Below are 18,105 nucleotides of genomic sequence, written 5' to 3' on the forward strand. Positions count from 1 at the left end.
TTACAATGTACGTGTGTGTAGAGTGTTCCTGGGTGTGTCTCTTCACAGTCCCCGCTGTTCTATAAGGTGTTTTTTTAATCTGTTTTTTAAAATATGATTATACTGCTTGCATTGGTTACCTGATGTGGAATAGATGTCCATGTAGTCATGGCTCTATGTAGTACTGTGCGCCTCCCATAGTCTGTTCTTGACTTGGGGATTGTGAAGAGATCTCTGGTGGCATGTCTTGTGGGGTATGCATGGGTGTCCAAACTGTGTGCTAGTAGTTTAAACAGACACCTCGGTGCATTCAGCTTGTCAACACTTCTTACAAAAACAAGTAGTGATGAAGTCAATCTCTCCTCCACTTTAGCCATGAGAGATTTACATGCATATTATTAATGTTAGCTCTCCATGTATATTTAAGGGCCAACCGTGCTGCCCTGTTCTGTTTTTTTTTAGGGGCATTACGGCCACACAAAGGGGATGCCGCCGGGAAATTTCAGGCATTATCAATTGCTTGTCAAATTGTGAATGAGAGACTGATGAAGTGTGTGCAGCCTGCGCAAAAAAACAAAGCAGAGCTCATGCCTTTCATGCAACATTTTTCAAATAATCATCAGAGTCGCATCATGCAGCCTTAGAATGTATTAAAAATCTAAACTAAAGTTGCATAAATAACTCTAAATTAAGCATATAGGAGTACCTGTTTCTTTGTTAACCGCTCAACACAGAAGAGCCACATGTGCCTACTCCCTCAAATTGTTTGGAGAAAATATCCTTTCCATTTTATTCAGCTATGTTCAATTGTATTCTTCATACTATAAAATTATATAAAATAATTCCACGGAATTCTAAGCAAATCTTGTCTGCTAAATGAACTAGTGTAGCACACAGCCATATGGCATAGCCAGATCAGGGCCTAACATAAGGACAACTCAGAGTATGCTATTCTGTTCTACTGAAATAGACTACATTTTCTTGATATTATGTTTCTTTAGACCGGTCTAACATAAATAATGGATTTATTGTGATGGTGTAGGCTATATTACATGGATTTATTACTTTTTTTAATGTAGATGTTCAAAAGGTCTGCATCAGTGGCTTGTAGGCCATGCATGGAAGCCAGGAGATGGTAAATGTGTTTATGTTAATTAACAGTCAATTACTGTGAGACCGACAGTTATTTGCTTGACAATCACCTACGGACCACCATAGCCCTAGGCTATGCCAACTGAAGGGAACAGGAAACAGTACATTGGCAGTGTAATATGTGTTGTTATTAGGCCTACTGACAGTCGATAGAGGCTAATATTTAACATGACAGAAATAGGAAACAGAGAATGTTGGGGAAGCCTATAATGAAACCTCTAAAGGTGTAAGCCGTTGGGGGAATTGTGGAATTGTTTTTAGATGGTCATACCATGGATCATTTAGTTATTTGATTTGGAATTTTAGGACCCCTTTAAGTATAATTAGTTTTTATAAAAATATATTGAATTTGGCCTTTACTACTATAGCCCATAGAAACGCATTGAATAGCGCATTCATAAATGGCAAAAAATACAATAAATAATAAGGAATAAGGTTTTGAAGTGTCTGTCCTATATCTAGGAGATATAAGAAAGATCAGGATAATATTTTGGGACACATGTTTAACCCCTTATTTTTGTTGGTACAAAACTACCTCCATACTTCCATTCAGAGGAGTCCTGTGGGGTTTGTGGGGGTCGTAGAGCAAACGGAGAACACCATCATGTTCGTGAGAGTCTCATATTTCCATGGAGTGGTCATTAGTTTGTAAGCTAAACCATTCGGACGCTGCAGACGTTTCTGTGAGAAGACCGATTTTCAGGATGTCTCATGGTGTGACAAACATCGCTGTAGCTCAGCCACCTTCCACCGCAGATGAGGAAGGCTGACATAGGCTGATGTGGTGGATTGAGATGAATCCAATGCAAAACAGATATCTTTAGCTTAAACTGACGGATCTTGACAGATTTTGACGGGATTTGTTTTATTGTGTTACTTAGATTGACCCAGGGGTGCATCAATAGACTCTTAAGGATCAAGACATTCGAGAGAGGCCACAATTTAAAGGCTGTACAATTAAAATTCTGCATAATGGCACAGCATTTCATAAACGTTACTGTGGGAAAGTTGATATGTTGATGTGCTTCAGTTTGCTGCCATATTAATGGTTTCACATTCAAATTTACAATTCCCTTATCCAAACTGATTACTCATTTACCTAGCTCTTATCAAGTTGTAAATTACAGTGCATGGAGAATGGTGTTATTTCAATCGGAAAAAATTAAGTACATGCTTTTTCCACTTGGAACCAGTAGGTTTGCTAGACCTTATTCATGGTTTCGTTGTGCGTAAAGGTGGTGGAATTATTAGGGAATTAAGTCCACACCTCCGCCACACCTTCATTTATTCGATCTCCACCGCGAAAGAATAGCGGATAAATAGCATGCTATTCTCATGCTTAAGTTCAAGGTCAGAATACGCATAGAGAGAAAAGTACATAAAAAGAGAATTACATTCCATTTACGCAGGCTTAACTCGGGTCGGAATCGGCCCCTAAGAAAAAAGCTGCGAAAGGGAGAGTTAAAATAAAGAGAAGGGAGGGCCAGAACAGTAGCCTAATGTTTGGGAAAGATGTTATGTGTGATGATTGTGAGGTGTTATACTAATATAATATTAACTCCTGCAGAATTGAGCAGTTCTTCCAGTAAAATGATACACCAAATGTACATTTTTACTCGGGAACAGAAGGGAAGAAATATGATTGATTTATTTCAGTATCTTGAGAGACGGAATGCGTGGTTAGGGACCGTCTGTAAATGTGCTATTTTGATCAGCATCATAAAAGCTGATAGTATTTAAACTACATAAAATATGCATTCAAGCCGAACTGAAATATTTAGTGCAGAAACTTTTTTTTTCTTTTTTTGTTATTGCATTTTATACCCGGTCCTTAAACATCTTTGCTGTGTGAGAGAAGCAGAGATGAAAGAGAAAACTTTACCGATGTCAACTAGATTGAAGCATTCACTCTATCGATGTACGACATATTTTCTGGTCAGCAAGGGTTTATTTCGTCTTCTAGGGCAACAAGTAATGACAGAAGAGAAGCTGCATGTATCTAATTATAGACAAGTTGACTAACAATTAGCCCACCAAAATGTTGGAAATTATAAGCAGAACACATGCCCATCTAAATTAGGCTTTAAAAAAAATCCTGCACCCCCCTGTCAAAAATAGTTCCGGCATCTCTGACTCTACAGCGCATTTTCTATATTTGCAGGTTAGGGTCTCAGATGTTCTATTTATCACATATAGTCAGGAGGTTGCAGATGGGATATTAGCAATTGCGGGTGGGTGCTGGTGAACAAACAGCTGACCCGCTCACCACTACTACCTAGGCAATGTTCATTACACAGTACTATCCCCTCCGTTCAGGAGAGCGTGTCCTTACACTACACTACACCACACCAAGTTCCTCACGTGTGCATGCCTCGCCAATGGCCCCCAAGGCACCATCCCACCACCTACTCTGACATAGGCCTATACCTAGGCAAGGTTCGTTACACTATCATTAAACATCCAAATTGCCTGTGTATAGGATGTCAATATAGCCAAACTAATATTAAACTGCAGTTTACACAAACAGAAAGACAGTGTAAGCCATACTGGTGCACATTCAAGTCAATGGCTGCTTACATACAGTTATTTTACTGTTCCACTATTACCACTAATTACGATTACCATGTGTTTCTGGATAGACATGACCTGATTTCCATGGAGCCCCGGCTGCGTTACGGTAGGTGTTTGAGTGTTTATCCCGCTGTAGTGTGTAGATGATGGTAGTGTATTCCTCAGGGGACCTCTTTAGGAGATAGTGATGTTAGCCGGTGTACCAGTCCCTCAACACAACATTAGGAGATAGTGATGTTAGCCGGTGTACCAGTCCCTCAACACAACATTAGGAGATAGTGATGTTAGCCGGTGTACCAGTCCCTCAACACAACATTAGGAGATAGTGATGTTAGCCGGTGTACCAGTCCCTCAACACAACATTAGGAGATAGTGATGCTAGCCGGTGTACCAGTCCCTCAACACAACATTAGGAGATAGTGATGTTAGCCGGTGTACCAGTCCCTCAACACAACATTAGGAGATAGTGATGTTAGCCGGTGTACCAGTCCCTCAACACAACATTAGGATACACCACTGTCTACTGAACACAACCAAAAGATGGGACTCTTAGCCTGGGAAGCACACACACACACACACACACACACACACACACACACACACACACACACACACACGCACACACACACACACACACACACACACACACCAAAGTTCCTCCCCCTCTATCTCTATCTTACCCTCTTTTCCTTTCTTCTTCTCATTATTTTATCTTCCTTTCATCGCTCCATGTTTAGTGATGGATAGATCAGGGATAGAGGACAAAGGAGAAAGACAGGAACCAGAAATAGGCGGCTGAGACTGAAGAGCAGGGTCCTTTTAGACACACCAAAGACATCATCAAAGATGCATCTTTATCATCAGCGGCTGCAGGGCCATTGATAATCAAGCACTATTGAACCCTTTAATCTATTAATATAATCACACACACACACACCTCCCTCCCCACCTGGTCTATTGCAAGAGACCCTACTGAAGAGTTTCTTTGTAGAGTTCACAAAGAACAGAGGCTGGAGAGTAGATCAGCCTAGATATGAACAGGAAGGATCAGGAGAGCTTTATCTACTTCATGTTGTTTTCTATTCAGTGTCCAGACCTGTCATGTCTCTTTGACATAAAGACGGGTATCAGAGGGTTCTTTTAAAGTATGTCTTATGAAGAAAGCTGTCTCGCAATACTTTGGCTTTAAGCTGTTTTGTCTAATGGAGCTGCATGTATCTTATATTTTTATTCTTATAAGAGATGTTTCATAGATGTCTAGCTATACAGCTTTAGACATAGGCCTGTTACTGTCTCTCCTACACTGTCTTAGACATAGCCATTTAGATGTCTATCCATACCTTAGCTTTAAGAGCCAGGGCTTGTTGTAAGTCCGTGAGTGACTCATCTCTCAGAGAGTAAGTCTCAATCTTTACAAGGCTGTCAGTTAGAACCTGTTTAAGAAGCTACGAGGGTTATCTATACTCTAATTAGATATAGAACAATATACTCCTACTGCAAGATACCACTGAAAACACTGCTACTCCTACTGCTCTCTCCTCGTCTGACCATGTGTTCTCGCATACCCCGAGAGCATCTGGTCAGAGAGGTGGTGGCACAGGAATCCTCATCTCTCCCAAGTGGTCATTCTCAATTTTTCCCCTAACCCATCTGTCTATCTCCTCATTTGAATACCACGCTGTCACAGTCACTAGCCCATTTAAGCTTAATATCCTTGTCATCTATCGCCCTCCAGGTTCCCTTGGAGAGTTCATCAATGAGCTTGACGCCTTATAAGTTCCTTTCCTGAGGATGGCTCACCCTTCACAGTTTTGGGGGATTTCAACCTCCCTACGCCTACATTTGACTCATTTCTCTCTGCCTCCTTCTTTCCACTCCTCTCCTCTTTTGACCTCACCCTCTCACCGTCCCCCCCTACTCACAAGGCAGGCAATACGCTTGACTTCATCTTTACTAGATGTTGCTCTTCTACTAATCTCACTGCAACTCCCCTCCATGTCTCCGACCACTACTTTGTATCCTTTTCTCTCTCGCTCTCCTCCAACACTACTCACTCTGCCCCTACACAGATGGTAACGCGCCGCCGCAACCTTCGCTCTCTCTCTCCCACTACTCTCTCCTCTTCCATCCTATCATCTCTTCCCTCTGCTCAATCCTTCTCCCTCCAATCTCCTGATTCTGCCTCCTCAACCCTCCTCTCCTCCCTTTCTGCATCCTTTGACTCCCTGTGTCCCCTATCCTCCCGGCCGGCTCGGTCCTCCCCTCCAGCTCCGTGGCTTGATGACTCATTGCGAGCTCACAGAACAGAGCTCCGGGCAGCTAAGCGGAAATGGAAGAAAACTAAACTCCCTGCCGACCTGGCATCTTTTCACTCCCTCCTCTCTACATTTTCTTCATCTGTTTCTGCTGCTAAGGCCACTTTCTACCACTCTAAATTCCAAGCATCTGCCTCTAACCCTAGGAAGCTCTTTGCCACATTCTCCTCACTGCTGAATCCCCCCCCCCCACCCTCCTCCCTCTCTGTGGATGACTTCGTCAACCACTTTGAAAAGAAGGTTGACGACATCCGATCCTCGTTTGTTAAGTCTAATGACACTGCTGGTCCTGCTCACACTGCCCTACCCTATGCTTTGACTTCTTTCTCCCCTCTCTCTCCAGATAAAATCTTGCGACTAGTGACTGCAGGCCGCCCAACAACCTGCCCGCTTGACCCCATCCCCTCCTCTCTTCTCCAGACCATCTCCGGTGACCTTCTCCCCCTACCTCACCTCGCTGATCAACTCATCCTTGACCGCTGGCTATGTCCCTTCCGTCTTCAAGAGAGCGAGAGTTGCACCCCTTCTCAAAAAACCAACACTCGATCCCACTGATGTCAACAACTACAGACCAGTATCCCTTCTTTCTTTTCTTTCCAAAACTATTGAGCGTGCCGTCTTTAGCCAACTCTCTTGCTATCTCTCTCAGAATGACCTTCTTGATCCAAACCAGTCAGGTTTCAGGACTGGTCATTCAACTGAGACTGCTCTTCTCTGTGTCACGGAGGCTCTCCGCACTGCTAAAGCTAACTCTCTCTCCTCTGCTCTTGTCCTTCTAGACCTGTCTGCTGCCTTTGATACTGTGAACCATCAGATCCTCCTCTCCACCCTCTCCGAGCTGGGCATCTCCGGCACGGCTCACTCTGGATTGCGTCCTACCTGACCGGTCGCTCCTACCAAGTGGCGTGGCGAGAAGCTGTCCCCGCACCACGTGCTCTCACCACTGGTGTCCCCCAGGGCTCAGTTCTAGGCCCTCTCCTTTTCTCCCTATACACCAAGTCACTTGGCTCTGTCATATCCTCACATGGCCTCTCCTATCATTGCTACGCTGACGATACACAACTAATCTTCTCCTTTCCCCCTTCTGATAACCAGGTGGCGAATCGCATCTCTGCATGTCTGGCAGACATATCAGTATGGATGACGGATTGCCCGTTCCATGATCTCGCCATCACGGTTGACAACTCCGTTGTGTCCTCCTCCCAGAGTGCGAAGAGCCTTGGCGTGACCCTGGACAACACCCTGTCGTTCTCCGCTAACATCAAGGCGGTGACCCGATCCTGCAGGTTCATGCTCTACAACATTCGGAGAGTACGACCCTGCCTTACACAGGAAGCGGCACAGGTCCTAATCCAGGCACTTGTCATCTCCCCGTCTGGATTACTGCAACTCGCTGTTGGCTGGGCTCCCTGCCTGTGCCATTAAACCCCCTACAACTCATCCAGAATGCCGCAGCCCGTCTGGTGTTCAACCTTCCCAAGTTCTCTCACGTCACCCCTCCTCCGCACACTCCACTGGCTTCCAGTTGAAGCTTGCATCCGTTACAAGACCATGGTGCTTGCCTATGGAGCAGTGAGGGAACGGCACCTCCGTACCTTCAGGCTCTGATCAGTCCCTACACCCAAACGAGGGCATTGCGTTCATCCACCTCTGGCCTGCTGGCTCCCCTTCCTCTGCGGAAGCATAGTTCCCGCTCAGCCCAGTCAAAACTGTTCGCTGCTCTGGCACCCCAATGGTGGAACAAGCTCCCTCACGACGCCAGGACAGCAGAGTCACTCACCAACTTCCGGAGACATTTGAAACCCCACCTCTTTGAGGAATACCTGGGATAGGATAAAGTAATCCTTCTATTTTTCGCATCTGCGGTGTAAGTTGACAGAGCTAGAGCGGTGTTTGTCAGAGCATGAGACATCCCAAAAATCGGTCTTCTTACAAAATCGTCTGTAGCATCCGAACGGTTTGGCCTACAAACTATTATGACTCCTCTACGAAAAGATGTGACTCTCACGAACACGATGGTGTTCTCTGACCTCCACAAATGTCAAGAGACTCGTCTGAAGTCGGTACAGCCGATCTGCCAACTTCTGTCTGTGGCGTCCGAACCGTTTGGCCTACACACAGAAATTCTAGTAACTTTCCCAAAATTCTCACATTTTCAAAAAATCCTGGTTGAAGGATTTCCAGGAATCTTACAACCGGGATTTCTGGAAAACCTTGGAAATGTACTAGCATTTTGCAACCCTACCTGCAAGTCACATTATGCTGGCTTGCAAAGGGATGTGTAATTCCTATAGCAATCCAGTCAGAGTTAGGATATCCAACAGTTGACATTTGTATTCACCCACAACCTGCATTCATAATGACTGCCAAGGTTAGAAACAGTGTGAGGAGACTACCCAAGCCATTTAAAGTGGAACAACCATTTCAGTAACGGGTGCAAACAATCTATCTAAATGATTGGATTATTTTAGAAAAATGTATGTTATTTACCTTTGTGTAGCATAATATTAATCAATAAATCACTCAATGTACATGCAAAAACACAGATATTAAAAACAATTCCAAAAAATCTACCTGCAGTAGCGCATGCTGGGAGAAAAAGTGAATTCATTATCATAACTTTAAAAAATGTAGTTGATGTGACTTCTCATTTAGTTTTGAGTCGGTACCACATAAACATTTAAAGTAATAATTAATCATGTAGGCTACAGCTTCATCTAGACACCAGATAATGACTGACTGAGTTCCACTCAATCAATCACTGTCTCTCATTAGCTCCATCATTGTGTTTGATGCCTTTCTATGAATAGTCACATCCATGCAGAGTGCTGATTAACAGACAGCCGCTAAACCCCTGACATGATTAACATAGGGAGCAGACACATCCACTGGGTTGTCTCTCAAAGTGTCCCCTGTTAAATCTGAGCATCAGGCTAGGCATGGGCACGTGAGTGAGTGAGTGAGTGAGTGAAAGAGAGAGAGAGAGAGCGCGTGTGTGTGCAGTGTGTGTGTGCGCACGCGCAATAGTGTGCATGCGTGCGTCTGTACTGTTTGTGTGGGTGAGTGTCGGTACTATAAATACCCGGGTGTTGATAACAGGTGTTAACGTCTCACATCTCTTGGGTGAGGAGAGGGGGAGATGGGGAGAGGGGGAGAGGGGGAGAGAAAAAGGGGAAGGATGAAGCGATGAAGAAGAAATGAGAGAAAATAATAGAAGGGGAATGTGGGAAAGTGAGGGAAAATTAAGGACAAGGGGAGGGACAAAGTGAAAATAATAGAAGGGGAACGTGGGAAAGTGAGGGAAAATTACGCACAAGGGGAGGGACAAAGTGAAAATAATAGGAAGGGAATGTGGGAAAGTGAGGGAAAATTACGGACAAGGGGAGGGACAAAGTGAAAATAAAGGGTGAGGAAAGGGTGAGGTTCAGTTGAAACTGTAGTAATCAGGCTACTTCAACGATTACAGAACCAGAAGTGATCTGATGATCGATCATCTCTCTACACTCTAACCATCAAGCTCAATGCGTCTATCAGAACTCGTTACAGTGAAACACTGTACACATCATCATGGTAGAATGTGTCTGTATTCATCTGTGTAGGGATGACTGAGTACGTGAGGTATTGATCGTTCTCAGCACTTCTCTGCTCTGTCTAATTCTCAGAGTAATTTGCTGCTTGTGTTTCCCAGCAGAACAACTCTTTCCCAGCTGTTATCTGATAAAGGTCGATGGAGAGGAGGCAGAAGACATATTTCTATTTCGGATCTCTGCCCTATGCTGCATGTTTAGACAGAACTCACAGATGTATCTACAGACTGGTGTTAAACTGCATGTCTGTAGAGGTGTTGTGGTGTTGCATTGCTGTCTGTAGTGAATAGAGTTGGTACCCTATAAAACAGGGGTATTAAAATCTTACCCTACGAGTCCCGGATGACTGCTGGTTTTCTGTTCTACCTGATAATTAATGGCACCCACCTGGTGTCCCAGGTCTAAATCAGTCCCTGATTAAAGGGGAAGAATGAAAAAAAGTAGCGGAATGGGCTTTGAGGTCCAGATTAGAATTTGAGGGCTATACAGTATACATATGTAGTATCTTAATTTGAGCCAGTTTGCTTGAGCAGGGAAATAATCCTGTTATTATTATCTGGATTATAATTCATGAAAATTTTTGTTGGGGTTGATACATTTTTCGGAAAGGAAAATCAAGTCTGAAAAGTCCAAATTAAAGTTACAAACTTTAGAGGGCTTTTTAAATGAAAATACACTACAAGTTTGCATTTCCTGCTGTATAGAAAAATTCTCAGGAACAAAAGAGTGATCAAATTAAGATCTTCTGTAGTAGATTTGTCTCACTTTATGGAGACGGGTTTTGGTGGGCTACTACAGTGTGTGGAAGGCTATTGTTAGTTGTGGTAGTTTGATTATAGGTACAGTATTATGTGTTGTCTTACCTTGTGAGGTATGACGACGGCAGATCCTCCACTGATGCCAACGATGGGCAGAGCAGTCTGAGTCGACAGGAAGTCCAGGATCTGAGCCACTTCTGCCACCTTGGAGACAACACATGCTTTAATTAGGTCCAGTCAGAGACATACACACAACACTCAACATATAGAGGATGTTACCACCTCCTCTGCCATCTCATATCTATCCCATTTTCCATCCCCAAAGAACAGAGGTCAGTATCTGAGCTAACCTTCCACCCTGGTTATCATGATTGATTGATGTATTTATTGATTGATCGATCGATCGATTGTCAGACCTGAGGTCCAGCTCCTGATCCCACATCGTCCTCGAACACGACTCCATGCAGTTTCTCTGTCGCCATGGTTTGACAGAGACGCGTCAGCAGGGCGCGAGGGTTGGTGTCGTTAACCAGAACAGTGACCGGGTTCACCTCTGAGAAGAAGAAGAAGTAGAAGAAGAAGAATGAATGTTGCCCTCCAAAGTGTACATAGTAAAGAGCACATCAGGATTAACGTGAAGAACATACCTAGGGGAAGATCAGCGAAGTTCTCTCTGCTCAAACGACCCCTGACCTCATTCTGGTAAGCGGAGCCACTGAACACCACCGCCACATTAATAGAGGGATGGAGGATGAGAGGACGGGAGAGGAGGGGAGGGAAGGAGGAGAGGAAGAGGAAGAGGAGGAAAGGAGGAGGAGATCGCGGAGAAGGAGGTGGCTGTCCTGGAGGAACACCCATGTCAGCACCTTACTGCCTGAAGAGGAGGAAGAGGAGGAGAGAAAGAGATATGGAGAGGGGAAGGAGGTGAGGGTGGAACAGAGGGTTCAATGAGGGGAAAGATGGGGTTGGAGAGGAAGTGAGGGTGGAACAGAGGGTTCAAAGAGAGGGGAAAGAGGAGGTTGTAGAGGAAGTGAAGGTGGGACAGAGGGCTCAAAGAGAGGGGAAATAGAGGGTTGGAGAGGGGAGGAAGTGAGGGTGGGACAGAGGGCTTAAAGAGATGGGAAAGAGGAGGTTGTAGAGGAAGTGAGGGTGGAACAGAGGGTTCAAAGAGAGGGGAAAGAGGAGGTTGGAGAGGGGATGAGGTGGGGGTGGGACAGAGGGCTCAAAGAGAGGGGGAAAGAGAGAGTTGGAGAGGGGAGGAAGTGAGGGTGGGACAGAGGGCTCAAAGAGAGGGGGAAAGAGAGAGATGGAGAGGGGAGGAGGTGAGGGTGGGACAGAGGGCTCAAAAAAAGGGGAAAGAGGGGGTTGGAGAGGAAGTGAGGGTGGGACAGAGGGCTCAAGGAGATGGGAAAGAAGGGATGGAGAGAGGTGAGAGGAGGAAAGAAAGAGGGGGTTGTAGAGGGAGAGAAAAATAGCACTAGTCAGACATGCAAGCAGCTTTAGTCTAGTGACAATTACTAATACCTCATAGTCCTTTAGTGCATTGGTTTAAGCATGATCTATCGTTTTCTCTCTCCATTCCTGTTCATTACACACACACATATACACACACACACACACACACACCACACCAGCTAGTGTGATATAGAAGCAGCTAGACCTGACAGGTGTAAATCACTCTCTGGAGTGTGTGTGTGTGTGTGTGTGTGTGTGTTTTGTGTGCGTGTGCGTGTGTGTGTAATCCTCTGTAATCCTTTTTCTCGGTGTCATGGCTATAATCACCTCTTCATCTTCACACCCTCCTGCTGTGTGCACAGAAGCTCTGACACCAGGATCTGACCTTCATCAGACATTAACACTAATCTAGCCCTGCTCAACACAGCCAGGTCACACGTAAAACAAGTCAGTATTCGACTTCCAGCGATAGAAAGTAATTTTTTGCAATTTTTGTTTTAAGCCTATCCCAAACCTTAACCCCATACCTTAACCATTCTGAGTTAATGCCTAACCTTAAGATTTTGGAGTTAAAGCCTAAACTTACCCTTAAAAATGTATACATTTGACATTTGAGAAGCATGGATGAATGTCTAATTCTGATGTGAGACTGTGAGAGCTTGTTGGTTCTACAAGATGTCATCTGGAAACACACTCAAAGTCAGTACGTACACTGACTGTCGGTGTACACATACTAACTCTCAGTACACACACACACTCACTCACTCCCTCAAACTCCTGCCAGGTCACTCAAGATTGACTTTGAAATTGGACATCCATCCAGGTCCCGATGACATCGGGAGATGCCTTCAAAACCCACCACTAGGGGAAAAGGTGAGCACTATTACCATTAAGTAGGCTTGAGTTTTGCTAGAGCGTTATGGATGGGGATGCTGTCAGCATGCTTCAGTTCGGCTGTGGGTTAGCGGAAGTCGGCTAGCCGAACCGAACTAGTGTGCTCGCAAGCTCCCTAAAAAGACGTTCGCTTGAAAGACGAATAAAAAGGTGGAAAGCAGCAATATTACCCTGAGACAGTAGAGGGCGATGAGCTGGTAATAGCCATCTAAGACCAAACAAGGAAGTGACGACACACCCAAACAAGGAAGAATAGTGTACACGTAGAGACACTTGACTGGCGAGAAAATTTAATTTGTGTATATTGCCCGGGATCTAATAGAGTTGATGTGCCTAGCAACACATATAATAGGGATCTACTAGATTTGATGTGCCTAGCAACACATATAATAGGGATCTACTAGATTTGATGTGACTAGCAACACATATAATAGGGATCTACTAGATTTGATGTCCCTAGCAACACATATAATAGAGATCTACTAGATTTGATGTGACTAGCAACACATATAATAGGGATCTACTAGATTTTATGTGCCTAGCAACACATATTATAGGCCAGATACAGTGGCCACTACAGGTTAACAATGGTGGATGTAGGAGCATTTGGCCGAGAGAGCTATGGTGGAGTGTTTAAAGAGAGTTATTTTGGGTACAAACTGCTGCAAAAGACCCTGGATTTATCACTGCATGTTGCCCTTCCAGGTATCACAATGCCAAGTCCTTTTCCTGGGAGATGCAGCTTTCCCCCTACGTGAGAACCTAATAAGCCCTTATCCAGGTACTGTATGTTGATAGAATGTTGGAATCAATTTAACTTTTTCTGTTTCTAATTTCCCTTACATGTATGTACCTCTATATGAGAATGCAGTAATGCAGTAATTTAGATTAGATTGAACTACACCAAGTGTAGAAGAAAGCCTGTGAAGTCTGTGGCACACAGCTCTTCTCTACGTTGTCAGCACATGATGTTCAAATAGAATGCATTGAAACACCTTGTATTGAGATGAAGAAATGCCAACAGAGTTTTTTCAGCCACAAATAAATCTTTGTTCTTGCTTCTGAATGTAAACCACAATACAAAAGTGTCTGCTGAGAACAGACATGTACTGTGGGTTGCGAAAGTATTCACCCGCATTGGCATTTTTCCTATTTTGTTGCCTTACAACCTGGAATTAAAATTTATTTTTGGGGGGGTTTGTATAATTTGATTTACACAACATGCCTACCACTTTGAAGATGCAAAATATGTTTTATTGTGAAACAAACAAGAAATAAGAAAACAAATCTGAAAACTTGAGCCTGCACAACTATTCAACATCCCCCCCCCTCTACTTTGTAGAGCCACCTTTTGCAGCAATTACAGCTGCAAGTCTCTTGGGGTACGTCTCTATAAGCTTGGCACATCTAGCCACTGGGATTTTTGCCCATTCTTCAAGGCAAAACTGCTCCAGTGTACAGCAATATTTAAGTAATTGGATTGAGGTCTGGGCTTTGACTAGGCCATTCCAAGACATTTAAATGTTTCCCCTTAAACCGCTCAAGTGTTGCTTTAGCAATATGCTTAGGGTCATTGTCCTGCTGGAAGGTGAACCTCTGTCCCAGTCTCAAATCTCTGGAAGACTGAAACAGGTTTCCCTCAAGAATTTCCCTGTATTTAGCGCCATCCATCTTTCCTTCAATTCTGACCAGTTTCCCAGTCCCTGCCGATGAAAAACATCCCCACAGCATGATGCTGCCACCACCATGCGTCATTGTGGGGATGGTGTTCTCGGGGTGATGAGAGGTGTTGGGTTTGCGCCAGACATTTTCCTTGATGGCCAAAAGCTCAATTTTATTCTAATCTGACCAGAGTACCTTCTTCCATATGTTTGGAGAGTCTCCCACATGCCTTTTGGGGAACACCAAACGTGTTTGCTTATTTTTTTCTTCAAGCAATGGCTTTTTTCTGGCCACTCTTCCGTAAAGCCCAGCTCTTTGGAGTGTACGGCTTAAAGTGGTCCTATGGACAGATACTCCAATCTCTGCTGTGGAGCATTGCAGCTCCTTCAGGGTTATCTTTGGTCTCTTTGTTGCCTCTCTGATTAATGCCCTCCTTTCCTGGTCCATGAGTTTTGGTGGGCAGCCCACTCTTGGCAGGTTTGTTGTGGTGCCATATTCTTTCAATTTTTTTATAATGGATTTAATGATGCTCTGTGGGATGTTCAAAGTTTCTGATTTTTTTAAATAACCCAACCCTGATCTGTATTTCTCCACAACTTTGTCCCTGACCTGTTTGGAGAGCTCCTTGGTCTTCATGGTGTCGTTTGCTTGGTGGTGCCCCTTGCTTAGTGGTGTTGCAGACTCTGGGGCCTTTCAGAACAGGTGTATATATACTGAGATCATGTGACAGATCATGTGACACTTAGATTGCACACAGGTGGACTTTATTTAACTAATAATGTGACTTCTGAAGGTAATTGGTTGCACCAGATCTTATTTAGGGGCTTCATAGCAAAGGGGTTGAATACATATGGACGCACCACTTTTCCGTTATTTATTTTTCCGAATTTTTTGAAACAAGTTAGTTTTTTCATTTCACTTCACCAATTTGGACTATTTTGTGTATGTCCATTACATGAAATCCAAATAGAAATCAATTTAAATTACAGGTTGTAATGCAACAAAATAGGAAAAACGCCAAGGGGGATGAATACTTTTGCAAGGCACTGTAAACAAGTGCCTAAGGAATAAAATGTAAGTGTCAGAGTGTAGTTACAAATATTTCTGGATATAAATATTTCTAAACAATAGTGTTAGGCTATGGTTCAACCCAGCACTCAGAGAAACAAACACGACAAAGGGAGTGGAAGAAACAAAAATATTTAATAAAAGTTAAAATTGTCTTAGTCCAAAAACAACTGAAGTAAAGGAACAGAGTGGGCTAGTCGGCTCCGGAGGAAGGAGAGGCTGAGGCAGGCAGGCAGGCAGGCAGGCAGGCAGGCAGGAAGGCAGGCAGGTTGGGAGGTATGTCCGAAACTAAAGACAAAACAAATGACAGGTTAAGGAGAGTGGAGAGCCAGGCTGAAGACAAAGACAAAATAACTTTACTGGTGAGCCAAGTTACCGCTCTGGTAAGAACAACGATCTGGCGCCGGTGGAGAGCCATGCCCGGAATTAGTAGTGCAGGTTGATTAGAGAATAGGATGCAGCTGCGTAGGCAGGAATCACTGGAAACAACCCGCAGCTGCACAGGAGAGGCAGATCCTGAGCACGCCCCCTGATCCACTCCAGACACACCCACATAAAGGGGACAAACACACATACAGATACAACAGACACAGAGGGGACAAAACAAGGAGGAAGGGAAACAGAAAAGGGAGAGACAAGCTGCCCACATAACAGTACCCCCCCCTCAATGGTCGCCACCTGGCGACCCACCAGGCCTGTCAGGGTTGTCGTGATGGAAGTCCGTGATCAACTGAGGATCCAACACAAAACGCTTAGGGACCCAAGACCTCTCCTCTGGTCCATAACCTTCCCAATCGACTAGGTATTGGAGACCCCTACCCCGCCTCCGAGAGTCCAGTAGCCTACTGACGGTGTAGGCCGGATGGTCGTCAATGAGATGAACAGGTGGAGGTGGAACAGCCGGCGGACACAAAAGGCTGGAGGACACAGGTTTCAGTTGGGAGACGTGGAAAGTAGGGTGTATCTTCATGGCTGAAGGCAACTTCAAACGAACCGCAGCGGGGTTAATGATGGACTCCACCACAAACGGACCCAGGTAACCGAGGAGACAGCTTGCGTGATTTGGTACGAAGAGGTACGTTCTTAGACGACAGCCAAACCTCTTGACCAGGATGAAACACAGGTGCGGGAGTCCTGCTCCTATCCGCTGTCATCTTGTTCCTGTCGGTGGTCCGAAGCAACGCTTCCCGAGCGTCGCGCCACACTCTCTGGCAGCGGCGGAGGTTCTCCTGAACCGAAGGAACAGCCAATTCCTTCTCCTGAGCAGGAAACAGAGGGGGGTTGATAACCCATGGTAACTTCAAAGGGTGAAAGACCAGTGGCAGAGGTGGTGAGGGGAGTTGTGGGCGTACTCTATCCAAGGCAGATGTTTGGCCCAGGATGATGGATGTTGAGCAGCCACACAACGAAGGGTTGCTTCGAGGTCTTGATTGGCTCTTTCTGTTTGACCGTTGGTCTGGGGATGAAACCCTGAGGACAGACTAACGGAAGCACCCAAAGCAGAACAGAAAACCTTCCAAACACGGGAAGTAAACTGTGGGCCTCTATCAGATACGATGTCCACAGGTATTCCATGGGGACGGAATACATGTTGGACTAGGAGGTCCGCTGTCTCACTGGCAGACGGTAATTTTGGTAATGCTATATAGTGAACAGATTTAGAGAATCTGTCCACAATGGTAAGTATAGTATCATTACCTTCAGACTTGGGTAGGCCGGTGACAAAATCCATGGCTATGTGGGACCAGGGACGGCTGGGAACTGGGAGGGTAGCAGCAGCCCCGAAGGGGACTGATGGGAGGCTTTGCCCCGAGCACAGGTTGAACAGGCTGCCACAAAAGCCCGAACGTCAGTTTCCATTGAAGGCCACCAAAAATGTCTCCTAAGCAGCGTCAACGTGCGTCTCATCCCAGGGTGACCAGCAAAACGGGAGGTGTGAATCCACTGCAACACCTGAGACCGGACCGTCTCGGGAACAAAGAGTAGGTTGGGAGGTCCATCACCCGGTCCCGGGTCCGTGGCAAGTGCAGTCTTCACAAGAGACTCGATCTCCCACTGAACAGCCGCCACGACGCATGAGGAAGGCAGGACTGCCTCAGGCTCGCTGGTCTCCGAAGGGTCAGCAAACTGGCGGGACAAAGCATCTGGTTTAACATTTCTTGACCCCCGGTCTGTATGTAAGAATAAAGTTAAACCTACTAAAAAACAGGGCCCATCTGGCTTGGCGTGAGTTGAGTCTCTTAGTGGCTTGGATGTAAGCCAAGTTCTTGTGGTCTGTCCAGACCACAAACGGCAGTTCAGCTCCATCCAGCCAGTGCCGCCATTCTTCCAGTGCTAGCTTGACCGCCAGCAGTTCTCGGTTTCCAACGTCGTAATTCCGTTCTGTGGGTGACAATTTTGGAGAAAAAAGCACAGGGGTGAAGCTTTTGGTCAGTGGGGGGAGCGCTGGGAGAGGACGGCTCCCACACCTGAGTCCGACGCGTCCCACCTCCACAACAAACTGCAGAGAGGTATTGGGGTGTATCAACACAGGGGGAGGTGGAAAACAGTTCCTTCAAAACCCCTACCGCCTGCTCCGCCTCAGGGGACCACAGAAAAGGGACTTTTGGGGATGTGAGTCTAGTAAGGGGTGCCACCACTTTACTAAAACCCTTAATGAACCTA

The 18,105-nt window shown here is 45.3% G+C and overlaps 1 protein-coding gene across 1 annotated transcript in view; it reads right to left on the minus strand.

The window, feature by feature from the left end:
* LOC121584104 (glutamate receptor ionotropic, NMDA 2C-like) overlaps window positions 1-18,105 on the minus strand; it is a 75,948-nt gene that overhangs the window by 39,867 nt on the left and 17,976 nt on the right. The window contains exons 2-4 of the mRNA XM_041899971.2: window positions 11,010-11,236; window positions 10,779-10,915; window positions 10,468-10,566 (exon numbers count right to left, since the gene is read on the minus strand). Of these exons, the coding sequence (XP_041755905.1) occupies window positions 10,468-10,566; window positions 10,779-10,915; window positions 11,010-11,220 (447 nt within the window). The 5' untranslated portion in view covers window positions 11,221-11,236. The remainder of the gene's footprint in view (window positions 1-10,467; window positions 10,567-10,778; window positions 10,916-11,009; window positions 11,237-18,105) is intronic.

Source organism: Coregonus clupeaformis, chromosome 1, assembly GCF_020615455.1.
Source record: "Coregonus clupeaformis isolate EN_2021a chromosome 1, ASM2061545v1, whole genome shotgun sequence".
In the NCBI taxonomy this organism is placed as follows: domain Eukaryota; kingdom Metazoa; phylum Chordata; class Actinopteri; order Salmoniformes; family Salmonidae; genus Coregonus; species Coregonus clupeaformis.